At 36.2% G+C, this 16,246-nt stretch overlaps 2 protein-coding genes across 3 annotated transcripts; both read left to right on the top strand.

Annotated features, from left to right (window-relative positions):
• Positions 1–4,462: 4,462 nt before the first annotated feature.
• Positions 4,463–8,336, top strand: LOC107818791 (vacuolar protein sorting-associated protein 55 homolog). The gene is made up of 5 exons (XM_016644841.2): positions 4,463–4,626; positions 7,033–7,160; positions 7,262–7,301; positions 7,669–7,753; positions 7,865–8,336. The coding sequence occupies exons 2-5, from the start codon at positions 7,062–7,064 to the stop codon at positions 8,055–8,057; spliced, it is 417 nt and encodes a 138-aa protein (XP_016500327.1). The 5' UTR covers positions 4,463–4,626; positions 7,033–7,061; the 3' UTR covers positions 8,058–8,336.
• Positions 8,337–9,300: 964 nt separating this feature from the next.
• LOC107818790 (phosphoacetylglucosamine mutase) lies at positions 9,301–15,523 on the top strand. Of its 2 annotated transcripts, XM_016644840.2 has the most exons (10): positions 9,305–9,485; positions 10,088–10,350; positions 11,169–11,291; positions 11,693–11,835; positions 11,918–12,160; positions 12,837–13,255; positions 13,345–13,520; positions 14,647–14,743; positions 15,085–15,255; positions 15,354–15,523. In XM_016644840.2, exons 1-9 carry the CDS (start codon positions 9,425–9,427, stop codon positions 15,237–15,239), a joined length of 1,680 nt encoding a protein of 559 aa, XP_016500326.1. In that variant the 5' UTR covers positions 9,305–9,424; the 3' UTR covers positions 15,240–15,255; positions 15,354–15,523. The 2 variants fall into 2 exon arrangements, with proteins under 2 accessions (XP_016500325.1, XP_016500326.1); XM_016644839.2 differs by having other exon boundaries at positions 9,301–9,485; positions 15,085–15,523.
• Positions 15,524–16,246: the final 723 nt, after the last annotated feature.

Here is a 16,246-nt window from a genome sequence, read left to right as displayed (position 1 = left end):
TAGGGACATCAAACCCAAGTCTATATTGAATACAAACTGAGCTCACAACGTTCGGAATGAAAGTCATGAACGAGTTATGAAGCTAGAGAATAGAAGCTCTACAACTATTCAAGGAACTAGGCTTAACTATATTTCTGAGGCAATTGATACGTCGTAAAAGAAACGTAGTGTAGGGAGGATCATTAACATTCCCAAACATAGAGAGTTAGCCTCACATACCTCAATGTCGCCCCTTAGTGATACTACAATGATCCACAACACTAAGAACCTTCAATCTATAATAGCAATATCCAATGGAACCAATATTAGTAACAAATTCCATAACTTAAGTCATTTAGGCATATTATCAAACACCTTGTAGGCATAAACCTCTACATCTCATCACCATATAATTAGTTCATCTAATTACCACCATTCATCAACAATTTATCCTACCATCATGATTAACCAATTTATAACTTTCAACATCACGTATGTGACCATCCATTCACACCCAACCAACAAATCTTATCAAATAATCACCCTTAAATCCCTACCATGATCATGTATTTAAATTGGAAATTTATGGCTTCCAATCACCATACCATAAGTTGTAATACTTGATTTATACTCATGATTCCATAATAACACCATATATGTAAGTCTAAAGGTGTAGGATTACCTCTTGTAGACCAAATCTTGAAAGACAACTTTTGGGGTGTTCTTGAGATTTTGAAGAAATCCTATGAAACCCAATCAAAATCATGTTGTAACTAGTGATTGAGAAGTGAAATCACCATGAAAACACACTTAAAAACTCACCTTAGGTATGCAATTGGATGCCTTGGTCGAGTTGGGGTGTAGAGGAAACCCTAAGCTTGAGAAGTGACTCAATTTCTATTATTTCCGGCCTTTAAAGTATTTAAAACCTTCCAGATGCGCGAGTTCGCGCGCTTGTTCGCGCGCGAGGCAGAATACTCAGCAAAAACGTGCGACTTCGCGCTAGTGACACCTGCCCAGTAAAATGGTCATAACCTTCTGTATACACCTTCAAATGACAAATGGTTTGTTGCGTTGGAAACTAGACTCAAAGGTCTTTAATTTGATAGGTTGTGAATCACACAACTCGTTATAGAACCAGAGATATGATCGTTCAAAGTGAGGTTATGTGCGTATTCATTCACAGCTTTAGTCCATTTTGAAATTTTCCAACTTGGCTTAGACTTAGGCCTCTCCTTAAACCCCAATTCACCTCTAACATAACTTATACACTTATTAACATAACCACTCAATTACCATCACGCTAATACTCGTTTAATGCATCCATAACCGATTCAAATTATGGGGGTATTACATAAATAGTCCTTATTCGTACACAGCTGATTCATATTTACGGAGTATTACATTACCCATACTCATCTTGGTAAGGCTTCACATGTCTAAAAGATCACATTATAGTCATCTAACACATCCACAACTAATCCGGATTTATGGGGTGTTACAAATTCGCTTGTATCTAGCCACAATTTACTTAACGATATCAATAAATGCTAAATGAATCAATTCTAATGCATGAAAATAGGTTTTCTAATAATTTTCCCAAAAAGTCAAAAATTGACCTCGGGCCCACATGGTCAAAACCCGAGGTTCGAACCAAAACCCGGTTACACATTCATCCACGAACCCAAATATATAATTTGTTTTGAAATCGGACCTCAAATCGAGGTCCAAATCCCCAAAATTTGAAAAACCTAAGTTCTACCCAAAATACTCAATTTTTCCGTGAAAACTCTTTATTTTGAGTTGAAATCCTGTGAAAAGATGTTAAAGACTAAATAAAATGAGTTTAAAATGACTTACAATCGATTTGGAAGAGTAGTTATCTTTGAAAAATCGCCCAAAGGTGTTTTAGGTTTGAGAGGGTTTGAAAAATGAGAAATTTTCGGCTAATTTATGATTTAGCAGGTTGCAGATGTTGCAATTACGACAATTGCGAACCCCTTCAAAACCTGCTGACTTCGCAAATGCGAAGACTATGTCGCATTTGCGACCCTGAAGGAATCCAGTCACCCTCGCATTTGCGATAAATGGGTGGCATTTGCGACCAAGGCCTGCTCAGGTTTGGTTCGCATTTGCGACGCCTGGGTCACAATTACCAAGCCCGAGAACTTCGCAAATGCGAAGCCTGATCTCGCAATTGCGAGATCAGAGGCCTGGGAAAAAATACCAGATACCAGCACTTGATCCTAAGTTCAATTTCACTCCGTGCCCTATCCAAAACTCACCCGAACCCTCGGGGCTCCAAACCAAACATGCACACTAACCTAAAAATATCATACGGACTTGCTCGTGCAATCAAATCATCAAAATAACATCAACAACTATGAATTAAACCCCAAATTCATGAAATCATTCAAGAACACCAAAATTTTCAATTTCTCAGCTTTAAGTCCGTTTTATACCAAACCAATTCCGATTTTTACCAAATTTTATAAATTCAACCTAATTATTATTTCAAACTTGTACTGGGCTCCAGAACCAAAATACGACCCCGATATCATCAATTTTAAACATCTTTCATTTCCAAAAACTCTTATATATTCCAAAAAATAATTTTCTTTAAAAAATTTATTTCTCGGGCTTGGGACCTCGGAATTCGATTCCGGGCATATGCCCAAGTCCCAAATTTTACTGCGGACCATACGAGACCGTCGGATCATGGGTCCGGGTCCGTTTACTAAGAATGTTGACCAAAGTCAACTTTATTCAATTTTAAAAGCAAATTTCCTTATTTCACTTAGTTTTCACATAAAAGCTTTCCAAAAATGCGTCCAGACTACGCACGTAAATTGAGGTAAGACAAAAAGAGGTTTTAAGGCCTCGAAACACAGAATCAACTTGAAAAAGGGTCATCACAGACATGCTCCTTTGTTTTGCCTTTTCTATGTCGCTTCTTTGTTCTTCTTTCTTAAGGTGTTTTGCCTTCTTGTGTTTTAAATTACGTTTATGCATAATTTTTGATAAATTTAATATTTAATTAATTGAGGGTATTTAGTAAACTTTTCAATTATAGTACAGAACGATACAATCAAACCAAACAACAAAAAATTATTTAACAATAACAAACAATACAAACTATCTAAACATTATATTCATAAAACGATACGATACAATACATTATAAAACGACGGGGAACAATGATCCAAATAGAGTGTTAAGGGGAATTACTACTATAAGTTATGCTTATTTCAATGAAAATTTACTAGAATTTATTTTAGTATCACCAAAAGTTTATAGAAATACCCTTTTGCTTCTTGAACCTTGAAAATAGAGTTATTACTAGTAGTGAGCGTTTACCTCAAAAGTAAACCTCCCCACATGAATCTGAATTATATGTGTCCCAAATCAGATATCAAGATACGGAACATCAAGTGAAAAATTAAAACATAAAAAAAGTAATTTTATTTTGCCATCAATGTAGGGGTGGCAATTTGAGCCCAAACCCGCCCAGAGATTAATGGGTTGGGTTACAAAAATTTTAGCTCATGCGTAAATTTGGGCTAAGCCCAAGTTAACCCATTATATTTTATAGCACATTCTAACCCATTAAGCAACCCAAATACAACTCATGAAACTCACCCAAAACAAAAAGTATCTCAACCCAACTTATATAGAAATTTATTTAGTTTCCCCAATTTTACTTTTTTTTTTTGTATTTTAAATTTTATGTCCTTTTGTTTTTCTGCACTATCCACCCACTCCCCCCTCCCCCCCCTAAAAATCCCCATCCCCTCAAAAAGAATTTTTTTACTTTTTTTTTCAGTTTTCTGTTTTTTTTCTCCACTACCAACCCCCACCCCCTCAAAAAAACTTTTTTTTGTATTTTTAATTTTCTGTTTTTTTCTGCCCCCTCCCCCTGAAAATTTTTTTTGTTTACCTTTTTTTTTCAATTTTCTATTTTTTTCTGCCCCCAACCCTGCAAAACCTCCTCCCGTCAATTTTTTTTTTTTGTATTTTAATTTTCTATTTTCTATTTTTTTCGTTTTTCTGCATCACCCACTCGCCCCGCCCCACCCCACACCCACCCCCAAAATTTTTTTCAACTTACACATTTTAAGGAAGAAGGTTTTTTTTATGCAAAATGAGCATGATTCTAAAATATGGGTTAAATTGGGTAGGTTGGGTTATAACCCATTATTTAACCCATCGTGACCTAGCCCATCTTAGTCCAAGTACACTTTGGGCTGGGTTGAACAATGACTCATTTATTGACCTAACCCATCTTAACACGCCCAAATTCAGCCCAACCCACTCATTTGTCACCTGTGCATCAACTTTGCCTATATGGCACCAATTTCAAATCATTATTGTACCGTGAATTAATAACCTAACAAATTACGTTGCCAGCGCGCACTTTCCATTTTGCAAAATGACAATGAAGTGGTATTTTCTCTAATAATAATGGCTTTTCAGCAAACGAAATAAGTTTATTTTCACCTTATAAAAAATCAGAAATATTACTGACAAGCCACAATATCAACATCTTTGTCGCGGCTCAGCTCTCCGGCGAAAAACAAAGTTGAATCTTGGCCAATCAAACGCCGCCGGCGATCGACTGATCGGTGTCCCCCAGTCGATCGTTTTCTGGTAAATACCGTAAAGTTACATTTCTCATTAATTTTAGTACAATTAATTTGTTCTATATATTTTCAGAATCTTTGTGATCGCTAATTGTATTTGAATCTTTAAGGGCACTCTTTAGAACAGGACTAGAAGTTTAGTGTTGAAATTGAGGATTTGCTCTAACCTATTTATCTGCCAAAGTTTAAGGCTTTTTTAAAAATTGGTTTTATACTTTTTCTTAAATTTTATTAACCGAGCTGAAGTGGTAGAAGCTGTCCCCTTATATCACTGTGATAAAAAAAACTAAATTAAAGTAATATATATTAAAGGTTTACTAAGCATCAATGCAGAAATGTAAGATTAATGGAGAATTGAAGTGATTGAACATAAAAGTTGTGTCCTCATGCTAGTTGATTAAAGTCTAATAAAGGTTGGAATCTTTTTGCGGTTCTTAGAATATAAGAACAGGAACAAGATCATTTATCTCTTTTTTTTGGATGTCGAAGTAGGATGATGAGATCCTAAATGTACAACTGACGTTTTTGCATTTGTATGTAAATGAAGTGTCTCTAACTCCGAGCATATCCTAGAAGTTAGCTCAATATGAAGAGACGCCACCAATTGTAGATCTAACAATCTGTGTAACTTAGCAAATGTATTCCTAGTCAAGTTTCTCGCTGTCTCTCACTAAAGTCTGGGGGGAAAACACAAGTTTAAGGATAATTAGAAGGTTATATGATTAAACAGACACCGATACGGCGATATCCAATAAAGACATATAAGTACCTGAAAAAATCACAAATTTAAAAATGCAAACCAAAAGTTTTTGCCTTTTCTTTTATACTTTGGATGTTGTCTCTTTTGCTTAATGAAGTTTTTGAAAAGGAAAAAAAAAAAAAGAACAGAAATTGCCACTTTGATCCTAATCAAAGAATGTAAAAGAGAACAGATAGGGGACGGGGGCATGGGTATAGCTTCAGTGGCTCTGAGGCTTGTTTTATTCTTTCAAACCTATTTATCTGCCAAAGTTTAGGATTGCTCTAACCTATTTATCTGCCAAAAAAAGAGGATTTGCTCTAACCTATTTATCTGCCAAAGTTTAAGGCTTTTTTAAAAATTGGTTTTATACTTTTTCTTAAATTTTATTAACCGAGCTGAAGTGGTAGAAGCTGTCCCCTTATATCACTGTGATAAAAAAAAAAACTAAATTAAAGTAATATATATTAAAGGTTTACTAAGCATCAATGCAGAAATGTAAGATTAATGGAGAATTGAAGTGATTGAACATAAAAGTTGTGTCCTCATGCTAGTTGATTAAAGTCTAATAAAGGTTGGAATCTTTTTGCGGTTCTTAGAATATAAGAACAGGAACAAGATCATTTATCTCTTTTTTTTGGATGTCGAAGTAGGATGATGAGATCCTAAATGTACAACTGACGTTTTTGCATTTGTATGTAAATGAAGTGTCTCTAACTCCGAGCATATCCTAGAAGTTAGCTCAATATGAAGAGACGCCACCAATTGTAGATCTAACAATCTGTGTAACTTAGCAAATGTATTCCTAGTCAAGTTTCTCGCTGTCTCTCACTAAAGTCTGGGGGGAAAACACAAGTTTAAGGATAATTAGAAGGTTATATGATTAAACAGACACCGATACGGCGATATCCAATAAAGACATATAAGTACCTGAAAAAATCACAAATTTAAAAATGCAAACCAAAAGTTTTTGCCTTTTCTTTTATACTTTGGATGTTGTCTCTTTTGCTTAATGAAGTTTTTGAAAAGGAAAAAAAAAAAAAGAACAGAAATTGCCACTTTGATCCTAATCAAAGAATGTAAAAGAGAACAGATAGGGGACGGGGGCATGGGTATAGCTTCAGTGGCTCTGAGGCTTGTTTAATTCTTTCAAATGCTCTTTTCTCTTGCTTTATTGGAGATGGACATAGGGGCTACTTCTTGGAGCATGGAAGGGTAGCTCTGAAGTAAAACGTATCTAGTGGAGGATCATCCTGTAAATAGCAAAGGCATATGTAGAAACTCTGGAGTGCAAGTTCTCTTTTCCAGAGTAAACGCTATCTTTTTTGGATGTATTTATTGGCATAAATTTGTGTTTCAATCCTTTATGGAGTAATACTTCCTAGTTCATGGCCTAATGAAGCAACTGGTGTGGAGTAAAGAGAGTGTATCTTAGGGAACAGAGGACTGTGGTCATCAATAACAATTCTGGCCAAAAGGGTATATATCTTCCCATTGCCCCACATGAAAGAAAGATGTGTTGGATGTATAATGTCGTGGGATAAACGTTTAGTTTGCTTAATTGTTTTTTTTGGGTTGTTTCCGATATTTTTAAATTGCTCAAACTATTTATCACCTGCATCATATGATCTGAAAATCCTAATTTTGAAACTGTGCTGAAAATCTGTATTGCAGCCATTCTCTTGTATGAGGTGGGCAAGATAATGACAGACATGCCACGTTATCTCAGAGAATGCTTGCACACAGGGAAGCTAGCTTGTTTGGCAATGTTAGTATCTGGAGGCATTGTATTGCAAATACTGGTCTGCCCCATTGTCCTTTGATATCCTATGGTTTATAGGATCTCTTTTCTCTCTTGTTGTAGTCATTGTCCTGATCTGGCTTTCCTTGTATTGTGTTGCAGGCATGTGCTTTGTACAATAACTGGTGGCCAATGTTGACAGGTGTTTTGAAATCATATATCTCGGATTAAACTAGATCATCCATTGCTCTTACTCCCAGTCATCCGCTTGTGCAAATTTAAACTAGATCATCCATTTACTCTTACTCCCTGTCATCCCCTTGTGCAAATTTAGAAACTCTGCTTTTAGGATGGGCAAATAAAAATGATTCAACTGTCTCTGAAGGAAGTCTCCTGTCTGTTAAGTTGGGGTGTGTAGGTTAGATATTACATAATTTTTTGCTTAGCTTTGAGATCTTGAACATTAGAAAGACATAACATGTGAAATCTGTTGTTTTTAAATATCTGAGACTTAAAAATGTTCTGTAAACTATCATGGATCCTGACTATTGTTGGTTTTTGTGCTGTAGTTATAATGTATGTCATTCTACCAATGCCTTTGATGTTCTTTGCTGGTTCAGATACTTCCAGTCTGTACTCTGAATCTGGAAGCGGGTGAGGCTTGTTCTTTTATGCACATCATGCGATAATTAGTAAATCTTAAATAAAAGCACTTCTTCTCAAGGACCAGACCTCATATTTGCTTTTAAATGACTCTATTAACAGTTGGCTAAATGCAACTAAGTTCTTGACTGGAGCGTCCACCGTTGGCAGCATTGCAATTCCGATTATCTTAAAGCATGCTGGTGTAATCGGTTGGGGAGCCATGGCGTTGGAGCTCTCATCCTTTTTCGTGTTTATACTGTCCATCTTGTGTTATCTTGGGATGAATGAAGAGGACGGATATAGCATGCTTTGAAATTGGTCTAATGCTTCCTGCTGTATTTGCGTGCAACAGAATATGGAACCTCAACTTCCCATTCTTGTCAACATGGTCATTGTCTGAGTCTCTTGTTATGTTTTGTAGATAGAAATATTGTTGTCTGTATATTATTGGTTGTGATAAGTCAACAAATACCGCGCGAGCTTCAATTGATGTTTTATACTTCTTGCAGGATAAATTCTTTATTTGATTGAAATTTCGGTTGTGTAATCGGAAATTGAAGTGGAAGAAAGAAAAAAGTGTTCCATTTGTGAGAAGAATGAATTTCTATTCATGACTGAAGAAACTCATTGATGTTTTAATCCAATGAAAATAGTTGATAAATCATCATAATCATTCTTGGATCAAATGGCCCTTAAGATGCAACCTTTTTGTTATTGAATCGTTTGGAGGTTGCTAATTTTAGTGGAGAATGCAGAGAAATTAGTGAACAAATAATTGCAGCAAGAAACTGAGGTTTCAAATCAATATCAGTATTTGGAGACTTGAACCTTATGAAACTGTCAGATGCATGCAACATGAGAGTTTTTCCTCCCCCCCCCCCCCCCCCACCTCTTCGCATCATGAAATTGAGAATTTTTATTTGGTCAGTCAAAGGGGAAAAAGAAATTAAAATCTTTTACCTTTATAGGAAGTGTGTCATGGTTGATGAAGAATATTAGCTTAAAAATGTTGCCAGTTTTGGTATTCCCTTTATTCCACTCTAAAATTTTCTCTATTGGGGCGGTAAAAGGAGTAAAAAAAGTAGAAAACGTATACCTTATTTCTTTCAGAGTGGAATAGTGTAGTGAGAATTTAACACTATACATCAATTTGCAAGACATTCACTAGCTCTACAGCTCAATTCTCATTCCAAGTTAATGGCGCGAATTGTAAAATCTGCATATTAACCAACCAATTGTTCTTGATCTACTTAATAATTTTCAACTTCTCGTTTAAAGGTAATTCATCTTTATTCAGCGCAAGTGTTCGTTGTCAAAATCACCAAAAGATTGTAGGTTCCTTCTTCTTTTTTTTTCCCACATTCAAACTGATAGGTTTAATTATTAAATCCAATGTAAAGTTTTCACCGGAAAAGAAAAAGGAAAAAGAACGAAAATAAAGGCATACTAATCTAAATTAGTTCACTATTCAAAGATTCTCCAATTTTAAGAGATTTCTGATTAAAAGTGGTAAAGAACATATTAAATATACCACAAAGTCATAGATCCAACTATCCCAGTACAATTATTAATGTCAATAAAACACAATTTAATCACAATTTAAAGGGGGTAAAAGAAAAAAGAAAAAAGCAAACCAGAAAGCAGCATCAACTCAAACACAGTGTTCTCAGCTCAGAAAAGATGAACGAAAATCAGCAATCACTTCTGCTCGAATCGGCCGCTCGTTTCCCTCCTCCCAAAGGTCCAATCTTTCTCTAATTGGGTTTCTCAATTTCACTTTTTTTTAGGAAAAAGCAATCAAGAATCACTAATTTGTCATAAAAATCAAACTTTTTTTTTGTATCCAAATGAAAAGAGGTTCTTTAGGATGGTAATTAATTGATTGTTGTTAATGTATGAACTTTATGAGTCTGAATAGAGCAAAAATAGAAAGTTTGGGATCAAGGTGTTAGTTGATTGATTTATATATAGCAAGCCTTAGCTAATATGGGATTGACGCGTATTTTGACTGTTGATTGATTTTCTTTTGAAATGTATGAACCCAAATGAGTCCAAGTAGATGCAGAGTGGATACAATTGGTTCACAAAAACCGACCCAACTAGTTTGGGATGAAAGTGTAGTTGATTGATTATTGCTTGATTTATATAGCAGGCGTTAATTAATTAGGGATTGATGCATAATTGATTGATTGGTGACTGATTTTCGTTGAAAAGTGTGAACCAAAATGAGTCCAAGTAGATGCAGACTGGATACAAATGATTCATAGAAACCGATTCAACTAGGTCAGGATCGTGATGCACTTGATTGGCTGTTGATTGATTTATTTGAAAATGTATGAACAGGGGTGAGGCTGTCTTATGGGACAGCTGGCTTCAGGGCAGATGCATCATTGCTCGAATCGACAGTATTCAGGGTGGGGATATTGGCGGCATTAAGGTCGCTGAAGACTGGATCTGTGATAGGTTTGATGATTACTGCATCACACAATAAAGTATCAGACAATGGAATCAAAGTGGCAGACCCAAGTGGTGGAATGTTGACTCAGGATTGGGAGCCTTTTTCTGATGCCATTGCTAATGCCCCTGATCCCCATTCCCTCCTTCAGGTTTCAATCCTCTCGTTCTTTAAACACACATATACTATGTATGCAAATATATGTGAATATATATTTGTCTGTCAAATTTTCAAAAAAAAATGGAAAAGAAAAAGCTTTCATTTTTATAGTACTCTTGTGATCTTGTTCAAGTGGAAAGAATGCAGGTTAATTGGATAAATCTGGAAAATTTGAAGATTATCTATTTACAATACGGGCGTGAATGGAGCAGAATGAAAGCTACTAGTTTGCGACGGAGACATAACTGATTAAATGATTGATCTATCTTTAAAATACACTGATTATGAAAGAGTGCATTAATTCAAATATATCCTGGCATATCACAGCAATTACAATGCACGGCTGCTGCAACATAAGCCAATTAGAGGGTTTGATAAATATAATTATATTAGCTGAAGTACGGGAATAGAATAGATAAGGATGTTTTGGGTGAAATGCCTCTAGGAAGAGAAAGAAGGGGAAAAAGGGGCGGGGGTTATCGTCCTATATTGGAGAAGAAGATCAACACTAAGAATATAATGTGATTCTGGACTGTTGCTATTGATTAAGACTCCAATGAGTAGTTTTAGTATTACTGCATGAATGTGAATTAGTAGTTTTAGTATTACTGCATGAATGTGAATTACTGGTGTGCTTATAAAGTGTTTAGCTATGCTGATAAAGTAGTTTGACATTTACGAATGCTAATAAAGATTAGACATTATCTTCTCTGTTTTCCGCTTCTGCCTATAATCCTTTGCATCAAGTGATGGATTAGTGTTCCGTTAATTTGCTAAGTTCTGATTCATTACATCTTGTTCTGGGAACAGCTAATAACTGAATTTGTGAAGAAAGAAGAAATTGGCTTTGAAGGAAGACAGCCAGCAGCAGAGGTGTTATTAGGAAGAGACACAAGGCCTAGTGGAGAGGCTCTCCTTGAGGCTGCCAAACAAGTAGGTCTTTTGCATAGCTTCAATGGACATTGTTCACATTTCTTTAATCCAGTGTCTATCTGCTTCACTGCAGTTAAATTCAGGTGGAACTCGAGCTGCTATAGGCTCTGACCTTGTACACCATATTGCTTTACACTCCTCTGCTGATTATCTAGAATCCTTTTCATCTAATCCCATTGTCTAGTTAACCTTTAACATTAAAAAAATCCATTGTCTAGTTTAGGTTTAATAATTCTCCTCCCTTTTCTGTGTCTTTTGATGACCCTTATAACTCCTGTTGGCCTTCTGATTCATGCATGAATTTGCAGAATAGAAGCGCCAAAAGAACCTCCTAGTTAGATAGACCAGCATGATTTGCCTTCCAGTTGTACTTATTGGTAGTAAATAATTGTCTATTGAAGGGAATCACTTCAATCATTGGAGCAATTGGCACCGACATGGGAGTAGTTACAACACCACAACTGCATTGGATGGTTCGAGCAAGAAATGGAGGCCTGGAGGCATCTGAATCTAGTTATTTTCACCAGCTTTCAACCTCTTTCAGGTCACATTAAGTAGACAATTTCTTGAAGCCTTTAAATTTAGCTGAGATATGTTTTAATAGAAATGCTACTGACTTTTTTTAGGTGTTTGATGGATTTGAAGCCCGAGGGAATCAGCAAGAATGGCAATGATGCTACATTGCTGGTGGATGGGGCAGATGGTGTTGGTGGGGAAAAGCTTGAACAGTTTAAGAAGATGTTGGCTGGGTTGTGTATTGAAGTTCGTAACAGGGGAGATGGTATACTTAATGAAGGTGTTGGTGCTGACTATGTGCAAAAAGAGAAGGTTGCTCCCCGTAGCTTTGGTTCTGCCGATACTGGGCTAAGGTGAAACATCTTCTTGTCAATTCCTTAATCTAGAAAGGTTTTTGTTGAACATTGTCTACCCGTTTTGTATGGGTATCTAGTGAGGATAATACTGTGTAAATGTAACATGATATTCGCTAGATCTAATTTCATTTGGGTTAAAGTTCAGTAATACTGACTACGGAGCTACACCTAAATATAACCAGAAAGAGGAAATCCGATTTTATCCTATGTCATTTCTCTCACTGGTCATGATGATTTAGTTTAACTTGTTTTCAGTAATATGGATTTGTTAAAATCCTCTCTGTACCTGTTTTATTGCATTTCTCTCGTCTTTCTTGGCCTACTTAGGATGCTATATGCGTGTAGGAGTTACTAACCTGATAAGACCTCTTAGATCGGGCTTATGTGTGTTTCAGCATACAATTCGATGGAAAATTGATTGATGGTTTAAGAACGTATTTCTTGCATAAATTACTGTATCAATTGTTTCCAAGAGGCATAACTTTTAGGAAGATCTTCAATAAGAAGATTGTTCATCACATGCTCATATCTTGTTAGAGCAGATACAGGTTATGGTTAGCATCATCTTTTGATGTGGTAATCTTACTATCTTTCCAGTATTTGATCAAAATCGGCACTTTTCCATGGTGAAGAGAAGTGGTAATTAATTACTTCAATACACCTAGTGGTTCAGGTGTGCCAGTTTGGATGGGGATGCTGATCGGCTAGTCTATTTCTCAGTTCTATCGAATGAAAACAACAAGATTGAACTCGTTGACGGGGATAAGATATTGTCTTTGTTTGCGTTATTTATCAAGGAGCAACTAAGTATTTTGAACGAGGGTGAAGACAAGAAAGGAAATGACTCTTATCAAGCACGTCTAGGTGTTGTGCAGACAGCTTATGCGAATGGCGCATCAACTGATTACCTGAAAGAGATGGGTCTAGAAGTTGTGCTTACCCCAACAGGAGTCAAATACTTGCATGAAAAAGCTGCTGAATTTGATATTGGCATATATTTTGAGGCGAATGGGCATGGAACTATCTTGTTTTCAGAAGCTTTCCTATGCTGGCTGGAGACTAGTCACAAGACGCTTCTATCAACGTCAGAAGGTCTAACCCAACCTCCTCCACTGTTGCTGTTATGACCCTTGACCGTCTATTTTTTGCCACCTATTTTATCTATCTGTTACTTATTTTAGGTTCAGTGAAACAAAAAGCTGCTTCAAGACTTTTGGCTGTCAGTCAGTTGATTAATCAGGCTGTGGGAGATGCTTTAAGTGGACTGCTTCTAGTGGAGGTTATCCTGAAATACATGGGATGGTCCATACATAGATGGAATGAGCTTTATCATGATCTGCCTAGCAGACAACTAAAGGTCAGACTCTTCCACTTTTGAATTTGTTAACTTGCTCTGCATAGTTTGTTAGAAAAGATGCAAGTAATCACCTTTTGTCTTCAAATTCATCAATTACAGACGCTGTTTTAGTTCTGTTGATTTTCTGATTTCTGTGGCTCCTATTGCATAGACTTGGAAATTTATTATTGTTCTCTGAATTGACCTTAAAGAAACACTGGGATTCCAATGTTGATGAGACTTCTGTATCGGAAATTCCGTAGTGGAACACATTAATTTGTTTTTGGCTTCATATATAGTTTCTCTACACGAATGTCCATTGTGCATAATTCCGAAAGCGTGAGAACTGATGCGCCAAGAGTCAAGACACATGTGAATCTTTGACGTTAATTAGTAAACCTCCGAATCCACTCATTTTGTTGAAGCCTAATGGATGGCTTCAGCTCCATATGTCTCATTGTCTTGATACTACAATAACAACAACGCATCAGTCCTAAACAAGTTGGGGTAGGCTGTGAATCCTCAATGACCATGTTTCTACATTCAAGTCAGTGCCTCATCTCAGCACACTCGGGCTAAATTAAAAAATAAGGAGAGTTAACAAAGAAGGAGAAGAAAACTGAACTTATCAAAAGTGAAAATAAATATGTAGAAGAAACCAAAGAGAGAAATTCAGCTTATGCAGTAGCTCAAGTGCGTTACATCACATTCAGAACTAGATAAACCAATAGACACATGTTAAGGAAGCTCCGAGAAGCTACAACAACAACAACAACAACGGCCCAGTATTATCTCACAAGTGGGGTCTGGGGGAAGCTCCGAGAAGCTAGTGATGTCAAAACTACAAAATTTTCTCTTTTTCTTGTTTCTCGTCAATTTATAATCTTGTTCGGAAGGACATGCACTTTCACAATAAGTGGGTGATACAATAAGGAACCAAGTGCTGTCAAGTTCAAATTTCTAGTTTATTGCTCACACTAGTTGACCTTTTCCCAAGGGGAAAATCCACTTTAGTTTTGCAATCTGCTTTTTGTCTCTAATTTATGTCTCCATCATTTTGGAGTTGAATGTGACCCTGAACATTTCATTTTAAGGAAATTTCACTTTGAAGATAAGTGCTTCAATTCCAAGATCCTCCTTTTTTCAGGTAAAGGTTGTTGACCGAACTGCAGTTGTGACAGCAAATGCGGAGACTGTGACTGTTCAGCCTATTGGTATTCAAGAAGCTATGAATGCTGAAATAGGTAATTTCATCAACTTGATCAACATTTTAGACGGACAAATCTGTTCTATTTGGTGATCTTAGTAGATCATCTGATTTTGGTAGCTGAAATCACCAGTCAACTGAGTGTTCATGTTACAGCGTCCATAAAAAATGTAGAACTTCAATAGTCAGCCAAGAAAGTTAAATGAAATCATGGCTTATCTAGCTATTTACATTTCTAATGGCGCCCTGTAAGTCCATATATTGATAAATCACATTTATACAGTTCCTTATCCTGATCAAATATATCATTTTCTGCGAGTTTGTATCGTTGCATGCTCCATAATTAGATATTGAACCCGTATTTCTTGTTTTATCCAGCAAAATATCCCCGAGGAAGATGTTTCATTAGACCGTCTGGGACAGAGGATGTTATAAGAGTATATGCTGAAGCAACCACCCAGGATGCTGCAGACGCGCTAGCCTCTTCAGTGGCAAGACTTGTGGATCAGTATCTTGGTTTTGGCAGTTCTTGACTAACTCACTAACAAAGTAATTAGTCAAAAATTGAGGTTTTAACTACTTTTAGCAGATTGAATACTGAACGATGTGACAACAAATCATTGACTTCTTTCTTTTTTGGGTGTTAGGAGACGCGAACTTATATACTTGTTTGGCCATTTTGGATCATGCAATATGCCCCTCGACTCCTCTTTGTAGAATTGTTGGAAAAACTTTGGGAGACACTGAAGCTAATAATGTTGTACTTCAGCATATTTTATACTGCTTTTGATAGTAGAATTTGCATCTTCCATTTCTCTGACTTGCTTGCACAATCTGGACTGAGAAAAACCATTCTAGCTCAGGCGATAATATATATTAACAGTCATAAGTGGTAAAGGTGCATATGATAGATACTTGTCACGTGTTCATTCGTTTGGTATAAACACCCGGCATAGTTAAGTTCTTTCCCTTATAATACACCCAATTTTTATTTTGCAGTTGGATTATCGTTTTTTATTTCGTAACATCACCTACTTTTTCACTTGAGGATCTTTGTCTGGTGCATTGACAATCCTGTAGTAACAATTTTTATAGAAAGCCAGAGTAGGCTACCAAAAGCTGATTCCATGTAATGCAGAACTGTAGGGGTGTTCATGGTTCGGTTTGGATCGGGTTTTCCTTAAAAAAAACCAAACCAAGTAAGTCGATTTTTCAAATATTAGAACCAAACCAATTAAGTCGGTTTTTCCTCGATTCGGTTTATGTCGAGTTTTGTCGGTTTTTCAGTTTTTTCGATTATTTGTCGGTTTTTCCTTAAATATAAGACATACACTACCAAACACATATTCCGGCGATCACATTTTCAACGTAACACTATCAAATCAATTGCTCTTTGAGAAATCTATTATTTACCAAGATATATTGATGATAATTTAATCAAATAGTGATGAATAATTTAAGGACTCAATTAAAAATATATTATTTTTAACACGAAATGACTTCTTACACTTAACAAAAGAAAACTACCAATCAAACTAGA

Source organism: Nicotiana tabacum, chromosome 1 (genome assembly GCF_000715075.1).
Source record: "Nicotiana tabacum cultivar K326 chromosome 1, ASM71507v2, whole genome shotgun sequence".
NCBI classification, from domain to species: domain Eukaryota; kingdom Viridiplantae; phylum Streptophyta; class Magnoliopsida; order Solanales; family Solanaceae; genus Nicotiana; species Nicotiana tabacum.
This window is presented reverse-complemented; position numbering and strand designations above follow the sequence as displayed.